Source organism: Spinacia oleracea, chromosome 4, assembly GCF_020520425.1.
Source record: "Spinacia oleracea cultivar Varoflay chromosome 4, BTI_SOV_V1, whole genome shotgun sequence".
NCBI lineage: Eukaryota > Viridiplantae > Streptophyta > Magnoliopsida > Caryophyllales > Amaranthaceae > Spinacia > Spinacia oleracea.
The window spans coordinates 135,786,667-135,795,480 of NC_079490.1; the positions used below are offsets into that span (position 1 = coordinate 135,786,667).

Sequence of the window (8,814 nt, forward strand, 5' to 3'; positions counted from 1 at the left end):
TCCCGGGATAAGGCTAAGATCATTTCTTCGTTGATCAAGGCTGTGCCGAAGGAATATGTGGACCAATTCCCTCCGGCGGCGGATGCGCAGTTTGGGGCTATGCAGGCGGTCCTTTTAGATGTAAGCGTCCTACTTTTTGTTTCACCTTTTGACTTAATAATTGTATCCCCTCTTACTTGTATTTTTCCACAGCTGCTCATTAAGGCTGAAGGCTTTAAACGCTGGCGAGCTGACGTCACCAGTCAGCTTCAGCGGCAGGTGCATAAGGCTACCGATGCCGGCGACTATGCCATGGCGACGGTAGAGAAGGTTCGGGTGGAGATGCAGGAGACCATTGAGGCTCAAAGCAAGGAGCTGGCCGTCCTGAGGAGTGACAAGAGGCAGTGCTTGATCAAAATTAATGAACAAGTTCTTGCTATTGAGACCCTTAATGCCGAAGCCCTTTCTACCCAGTCGTTCCTCCAGGAGGCCGAAGCCAAGGTGAAGGAAGCTGCGGGCTTGCGTCAGCAAGTGGCCAGCCTTGAAGAGATGGTCTCAGCTTCTCACGCTGAGGTTTCTCGGGTCAAGGACGAGGCCAAGTTGGGTGCGGAGGAGGTGAGAGAGAGAACTCGCCGAGCCTGGGACACCTCCATGGAGGACTTCTCATTCGCCTGGTTTGAGCGGCAAATTCAAAAGCAGGGTGCAATTATTGAGGCCGAGCAACAAGGTCTTCCTCCTCCCGTGTTTGAGGATTCCGACGCCGAAAGTGAGGAGGTGAACTCACTGGCTCCGGAGGAGGGGACTTCAGCTCAGCCAACCTCAAAGCCTGCTGTCGACGGTCCAGATGGTGTGGGCACGTCGACCTCCGCTCATTCTGCCGCTGCCCGTCCTCCTGGGTCTTAACTCCACTCCCCTTCATCAAAATCAGTTTTTACGGCGCCTAGAGCGTCTGTAATGAATAATTTTTATTTGTGTTTCAACGCCTTGGGCGTTTGTTTGGATAATTTTTAATTTTCTGTTTGAATTTGGCGCCGTTTGGAGCGCAGAGCAGTGGTGATTCGTCACCTTTTTATATTATCTTTTTTAGTTTGAGACTTTTAAATGCCTTCTCTGTTATTGATGTCGTGTATGATTGGCCGTCCAATTTATGCCCCAGAGCAGGTGTTTGCAAGTTTCTGGACCAGACTCCCATGCCCAAGTTTATTTTAGTTGATTGATTAACGCAAGTCAATCAATCAGTATGATTGCCGCTGAACTTGGGTATGGGGATTATTGTGCGGCTTCTCGCAGTTGGATTACTTTTTTGTTTCGGCATGTAGGAGTAATCCCACTTGCCTTAGAAAATATTCGTTGTTTTAAGAAAACGCCAAATTGTATGGGGTTTTCCCCCGTCGCAAATTGGGCGCGGCATGTTTGATGCCGTAGCGTATGACTTATGTGGGGGTTTGTCCCCGTCGTCAATGTGAAGCGGCATGTGTTTCCGCGGCATATAGGGAATGAACCTATTTGCCTTAGAAAATATTCATGTTTTTTAAGAAAACGACAAATTGTGAGGGGTTTGCCCCCGTCGCAAATTGGGCGCGGCATGTTTAATGCCGCAGCGTATGACTTATATGGGGGTTTGCCCCCGTCGTCAATGTGAAGCGGCATGTCTGTTGTCGCGGCATATAGGGAATGAACCTATTTGCCTTAGAAAATATTCATGTTTTTTAAGAAAACGACAAATTGTGAGGGGTTTGCCCCCGTCGCAAATTGGGCGCGGCATGTTTGATGCCGCAGCGTATGACTTATGTGGGGGTTTGCCCCCGTCGTCAATGTGAAGCGGCATGTGTTGCCGCGGCATATAGGGAATGAACCTATTTGCCTTAGAAAATATTCATGTTTTTTAAGAAAACGACAAATTGTGAGGGGTTTGCCCCCGTCGCAAATTGGGCGCGACATGTTTGATGCCGCAGCGTATGACTTATGTGGAGGTTTGCCCCCGTCGTCAATGTGAAGTGGCATGTCTGTTGCCGCGGCATATAGGGAATGAACCTATTTGCCTTAGAAAATATTCATGTTTTTTAAGAAAACGACAAATTGTGAGGGGTTTGCCCCCGTCGCAAATTGGGCGCGGCATGTTTGATGCCGCAGCGTATGACTTATGTGGGGGTTTGCCCCCGTCGTCAATGTGAAGCGGCATGTGTTGCCGCGGCGTATGACTTATGTGGGGGTTTGCCCCCGTCGTCAATGTGAAGCGGCATGTGTTGCCGCGGCATATACGGAATGAACCTATTTGCCTTAGAAAATATTCATGTTTTTCAAGAAAACGACAAATTGTGAGGGGTTTGCCCCCGTCGCAAATTGGGCGCGGCATGTTTGATGCCGCAGCTTATGACTTATGTGGGGGTTTGCCCCCGTCGTCAATGTGAAGCGGCATGTCTGTTGCCGCGGCATATAGGGAATGAACCTATTTGCCTTAGAAAATATTCATGTTTTTTAAGAAAATGACAAATTGTGAGGGGTTTGCCCCCGTCGCAAATTGGGCGCGGCATGTTTGATGCCGCAACGTATGACTATGTGGGGGTTTGCCCCCGTCGTCAATGTGAAGCGGCATGTCTGTTGCTGCGGCATATAGGGAATGAACCTTTTTGCCTTAGAAAATATTCATGTTTTTTAAGAAAACGACAAATTGTGAGGGGTTTGCCCCCATCGCAAATTGGGCGCGGCATGTTTGATGCCGCAGCGTATGACTTATGTGGGGGGTTTGCCCCCGTCGTCAATGTGAAGCGGCATGTGTTGCCGCGGCATATAGGGAATGAACCTATTTGCCTTAGAAAATGTTCATGTTTTTTAAGAAAACGACAAATTGTGAGGGGTTTGCCCCCGTCGTAAATTGGGTGCGGCATGTTTGATGCCGCAGCGTATGACTTATGTGGGGGTTTGCCCCCGTCGTCAATGTGAAGCGGCATGTCTGTTGCCGCGGCATATAGGGAATGAACCTATTTGCCTTAGAAAATATTCATGTTTTTTAAGAAAACGACAAATTGTGAGGGGTTTGCCCCCGTCGCAAATTGGGCGCGGCATGTTTGATGCCGCAGCGTATGACTTATGTGGGGGTTTGCCCCCGTCGTCAATGTGAAGCGGCATATGTTACCGCGGCATATAGGGAATGAACCTATTTGCCTTAGAAAATATTCATGTTTTTCAAGAAAACGACAAATTGTGAGGGGTTTGCCCCCGTCGCAAATTGGGCGCGGCATGTTTGATGCCGCAGCGTATGACTTATGTGGGGGTTTGCCCCCGTCGTCAATGTGAAGCGGCATGTCTGTTGCCGCGGCATATAGGGAATGAACCTATTTGCCTTAGAAAATATTCATGTTTTTTAAGAAAACGACAAATTGTGAGGGGTTTGCCCCTGTCGTCAATGTGAAGCGGCATGTCTGTTGCCGCGGCATATAGGGAATGAACCTATTTGCCTTAGAACATTATTCATGTTTTTTAAGAAAACGTCAAATTGTGAGGGGTTTGCCCCCGTCGCAAATTGGGCGCGGCATGTTTGATGCCGCAGCGTATGACTTATGTGGGGGTTTGCCCCCATCGTCAATGTGAAGCGGCATGCCGCGGCATATAGGAATGAACCTATTTTTCTTAGATAAATAGACGTTCGTGTTTTCGGGAACGGTTTTTACAATTTAATAGGTGATCAGCCTATGTTTATGCTAATTTGGGCCACTTCTTAGGCTTCAAACAATTAGGCTTGTAAATGTTGTCCTAATCTGGGGCCACTTCTTAGGCCTTTATTCGATTAGGCTTTTTGCATGCATATGTTAGATAAGTTAGTAGAGAGTAATAAATAAGACGAAACAAGAGTAGTATTATTTATACTTTGTAAGGCGATTTTAGCCGGTTACAAGAGAGACTACTACTCCATTAGGACCATTAGCGGCCGTTGTCTAAACCACAGATTCTTTCATAAAAGATAGTTAGAATACACCCTAGAAAAAGTATTTTTTGAGATTGTCTGCATTCCAGGTGCGTAAAATTGGTCGGCCCTGCATGTCCTGAATGCGATAGGTTCCATCTCTGACTTCGTCATAGATCTCATAGGGTCCCTCCCAAGTGGGCGTCAGTTTACCCTATTCCACTAGTGGAAAAAGGCTTATTTGCATCCCCGCATTTGCCACGCCATTCTGAACATGTGATGCAAATAACAAATTTTAGCATAAAATTTACTCATTTGCGTCGCAGCTTTGTTAAACTGCGAGGCAAATGACTCTAGGATGCCCCCCAGAGTCATTTGCATCGCAGATTAACAAAGCTGCGAGGCAAATGACTCAATCAAGTGCGTCGCAGATTTACAAATATGCGTGGCAAATGACTCTAGGAGCATCCTAGAGTCATTTGCCACGCAGATTTACAAATCTGCGATGCACTGCGTGTCCACCTAAGAATGTACGATAATTTCGGTTTCTAAAATTTAATTATTACCTTTTCCTTTTTTTTATTTGGTGCGACGCAGTCTACCTGCTCATATTCCCTTTCTCTCCTATTCTCTCATACATATCCTGCCTCCCCTGTACAACTCTTTCTCTCTCGTATTTTCCAGATCTCCATTGTTGAAACTCCAAAGCTTCTCTGTCGATCTCTCCTTCAAAATCAATATCGAGCTTTCCCTTCAAAGTCTCCTCTCACCAAATCATCCCAATCTCTCATATTTGTTTTAAAATTCAAGCTTAGCGAATACGAAGGAGGCAAACCCAGATCTGAAAGCGATGACTTCTTCAGCCAGATTTCAAGCCGCGTTCTCTGAAAACTCCAGCTCTGAGTTGGATGAATCGGCGACGACTCATCTTGGGTGCGGTGGAAGTGGGGCTGAGTTTTGGGGCATTCTGTTGAGTCGACTCAGACTGAGTTGGTCCCGAGTTACACCGGTACATGCCTTCAAATTGCAGAAAAGTGGGGAGAGAAAGAGGGATATAGTTGGGTTTTCGAAACAGTGAAATCTGCAAGTGTCCTCTTCATCTGCGAGCTCCCATTCCAGCATATTGTCCGTGAAATTTCTCAGGATTTCAAGGTAATTAAGTAAAATTTAAATAAAATTTGGAAATTTGATTTCAGTAATTTAATTGTTGCTTGATTTGATTAATTAGCTTGTGATTTCATTGTTGTTTGATTTGCTTCTCCTTTTGTGATGTACGTGTTTAATTGGTTAAGTGTGCACTGGTTAACTGAGATAGTATGATTGGGAATTTTAGGTTTACATTGTTGTTTGATTGAATTTAGGGCAATTTAGGACTAGGAATTTAATTTTTGTTAATTAATTTCTGATTTCTATAGGGCAATTTGTCTTTCGTTGTTTTCTGTGGCTTTGCAGCATTCACTTGATTATCATACCCGATTATGGTCCAGTTGACAGTAACGTCAGAGAAGAAGGTATGAGTTTTGCTTTAGAATTTCGTTGATATATCCACTAAGAGTTGTGTTTAAATGTATCAATTGTGAGGAATCAGTCTGCCTTTTTGCCCACTTTTCAGCATTAGAGATAATTAAATGTCAAGCTAGTTGTTTATAAGAAGTATTGTGGAATTCCCATTCTTGTATCTAGCTCGAGTAGACTAATACATATTGAGAAGTATCACATGAAAAATGGAATATATCAGTGAATGAATAGTGAGTTAGTTAACTGGGTGTCGATGGTATTCGGGTTTTTTATCTCTCTGTTTGTGAAAGTCGACTCTTTATTCATGGATTTGTCAATTAGCTGATCTCAATCGTTTTTCTGGTCTTGACAAACATTGATATGGTCATCAATCACACTAATAATAATTATTTTGCATACCTTGTTCGCATATGCTTTATGGTGTGGTTTCTTGTTGGTAGTTCAAGAATTCCATATTGTTCAGCCTGTTGGAAACCTAGAATTACTGTTTCGATGTCATTTGAGGTTATACATAGGATGTATACAGACTTGTGAGGCCATATAAACTCGTTGTACTAAAAAAGTGAATTCTGTGATCTTTATTTGTCTTGTTAATCCACATGAGATTAATTCTAGTATAACCGAGCACCAATAAATCTACGAAGCTTAGAGAGAGTTTGCTTGTAGTTTTATGTATGGTGTTAGGTACTCTCATGCTTGTAGTTTATGATTGATTTCATAGATGTGTTGGTTTGTGTATTCTATATTGTTTGCCTAAATAATTAACTATATTAGAGAGTTCTATCATGTAATTAGATATTCCATAATATTTATTAGCACATGGTGATTGTTTAGGCCCGAAAGATCGAATCGTACCGAAACATGTAACTTGTTTCCGTAAAATTACCCTAGATTTGTGCAGATGCGAAACATAGATAGCTTTTTTTTGGCACTGTTTCAATTCATTGATTTTTGTGGTCTCGTGGTAAAGCATTGGTTCTGTATTTTAGGAAAGCATTGATTTTTCATTTTTGTGGTCTCTTATGGATGATTTTCAATTGAAATAAATAGATTTTCTCGTTCTGGTTTTGTCCAAAAATCTATCTTATTGCGTTCAAAGAGTTTGGGTTTTTGTAGATTCTAATGGTTGTTTGATCAATGCAGTCATGGCAGGAGTTGCACCTGAAGGTTCCCAGTATGATGCTCGCCAGTATGACAGCAAAATGAGTGAATTGTAAGTTGACTAGTTTGCTGTAATACATAATCTGTGAAAGTTTTATTGTTTTATCACTGATTTTCATTTACTCCATGACAATGAAGGCTTTCTGAGGAAGGAAGTGATTTCTTCACTTCATATGACGAGGTTTATGAAAGCTTCGATAAAATGGGTTTGGCAGAGAATCTTCTTAGAGGAATCTATGCTTATGGTAAATTTCAATCCTACATTCTTTTTTATTGTTTTTGTTTTAGTTATTTGAAAATGGAACTCTGTACGTTATCAGGTTTCGAGAAACCTTCTGCTATTCAACAGAGGGGAATAATCCCATTCTGCAAGGGTCTTGATGTTATTCAGCAAGCCCAGTCTGGTACAGGAAAAGTTTTTCCATATCAGAACTCGTTTGAACTTATAAAAGAATAAAGCCTAGAAATTTGTCCTTCTTTTGGAAATGAAAACTGGAAAATGACATCTTTAACGACAAATTTTATCTGATTTCCACAGGTTTTGGATCTGATCACGAGAAGGACTTTTTTTACAGCACTCCAAGCTGTTATTCGATGCATCAAGTCCCCCCAGGAGTACTTGGAACAGGTAGTTAGCTCGTCCATATTTTGATAATCTAGCCTCAAATGTTTGTCGCAGCACTCCAAGCTGCTATTCTGGACTTCTGGTAGAGATTGATCTTATGGCTATATGTTGAGTATAAAGCAACTATTCGAATTTGAAATAGTTAGACAGTTCTATTTTTGTCAAACTATTTCTTTATGCATATGAGTTCTTTTAGTTTTGATTTATGGATTTATCAAGGAATTTTGAGAGTTTATGAATTTTGATTCAATGAGCTTGTGTTTGTGATAATTTATTGGATATATATCTTGTGAGTTTTTTCTTTGGGAAACTGACTGCAAGTCTGCAATGGGTTGAGATTTGTGATAAAAATGGGTCACCTTGATTAGCAACCTATAATGTATGATTGTATGAGTGTCCAGTTACGACTATTTGTTAGGATTGATTGGTATTTTTCTAATGATAAAATTTGATCTGAATGTTCAAGGGTGCTTCTACATTAGAAGTTACTATTTATTATATTTTGAATAAAAAGAAGGTTCCTCATTTGCAGGTAAAATGAAAGGAATTACATTCATAAAGGATCCTGATGGCTACTGGATTGAAATCTTTGATCTTAAGACAATTAGAAGTGTTGCTGCAGGTGCCTCTTGAGGCTTTCTTCCAGGTGGTTTTCTATCATTAATCATTTATTAAGTCGTATCCCATAAAGGAATATAGAAAATTTTCTATGTGCGAAGGAAGTACGTCTTATGTTGTTTTTTTCCTGATGTTTTCTTTGTATACAAATAGCATCTTAGTTCACTTATCTTGTAATAACGTACTCTTAATTGATTTAATATGCCCCCTTTTATTTAATTTTATTTTTTTAATATGCCCCCTTTTATTTAATTTTTTTTTTAATAGCGCATTTGTTAGTCGTTGGGCATGCCTGAGTTTTTCATCCCTGGATCAAGATGTAGTGCACGCGATGCGTGCAATAAGTACGAGTCGACTTTTAGCTTAATATGCAATATTTCTTTTAAAGTTTGAAAACATTCCTTAAGTTGTTTAGTTTAATTTGTAATACTTTCTTAAGGACATGTAATACTTCATGAACAATGTCGACTTTTAGCTTAATTTGTAATATGAACTCGATCTCTAGCTAGATACCTTTGTTGTAGTAATTTTATGTTTGTTGTAACATGTTGGTTGATCTATGACGAATTTAATTGCCTTTTATTGGGAACGTTAATTACGTTGTAAACTATTGTGACAGGTATTATTTATAAATGTATTCCCGGTATTGGGAAGCGTCTACTTTCAAAGACGATCATGTTGGAATTTCCAATAAAATATTAAAAAACCAATTTAAAAAAAAAAAACAAAAAATAAGTCATTTGCCACGCACGTTAGCTTAATGTGTGAGGCAAATGACTTAATTTTTTGGCGCCAAAAATGTCATTTGCGTCGCACATTAAGCTATTGTGCGAGGCAAATGACTTAATTTTTTGGCGCTCAAATTGTCATTTGCGTCGCACATTAAGCTATTGTGCGTGGCAAATGACTTTTTTTTTTGGCGCCTGAAAGTCATTTGCCACGCACTTTAAGCTAATGTGCGTGGCAAATGACTTTTCAACATGGTGCCTGAAAAGTCATTTTGCCACGC

At 41.1% G+C, this 8,814-nt stretch overlaps 1 protein-coding gene across 3 annotated transcripts; it reads left to right on the plus strand.

The window, feature by feature from the left end:
- The first annotated feature begins 4,364 nt into the window (after nucleotides 1-4,364).
- On the plus strand, nucleotides 4,365-8,412 carry LOC130472569 (eukaryotic initiation factor 4A-9-like). 3 transcript variants are annotated; one of them, XM_056843932.1, is made up of 7 exons: nucleotides 4,366-5,035; nucleotides 5,336-5,394; nucleotides 6,545-6,614; nucleotides 6,701-6,807; nucleotides 6,883-6,966; nucleotides 7,101-7,190; nucleotides 7,720-8,412. In XM_056843932.1, exons 3-7 carry the CDS (start codon nucleotides 6,547-6,549, stop codon nucleotides 7,818-7,820), a joined length of 450 nt encoding a protein of 149 aa, XP_056699910.1. In that variant the 5' UTR covers nucleotides 4,366-5,035; nucleotides 5,336-5,394; nucleotides 6,545-6,546; the 3' UTR covers nucleotides 7,821-8,412. The 3 variants fall into 3 exon arrangements, with proteins under 3 accessions (XP_056699911.1, XP_056699910.1, XP_056699912.1); XM_056843933.1 differs by lacking the exon at nucleotides 5,336-5,394 and having other exon boundaries at nucleotides 4,365-5,035; XM_056843934.1 differs by lacking the exon at nucleotides 6,883-6,966 and having other exon boundaries at nucleotides 4,371-5,035.
- The last annotated feature ends 402 nt before the right edge of the window (nucleotides 8,413-8,814 follow it).

Coding starts and splice junctions, on each gene's coding strand:
- LOC130472569 (XM_056843933.1), top strand. CDS start 6,547: ATGGCAGGAGTTGCACCTGAAGGTTCCCAGTATGATGCTCGCCAGTAT. Junction 6,967..7,100: donor TATTCAGCAAGCCCAGTCTG/GTACAGGAAAAG, acceptor TGATTTCCACAG/GTTTTGGATCTGATCACGAG. Junction 7,191..7,719: donor CCCAGGAGTACTTGGAACAG/GTAGTTAGCTCG, acceptor CCTCATTTGCAG/GTAAAATGAAAGGAATTACA.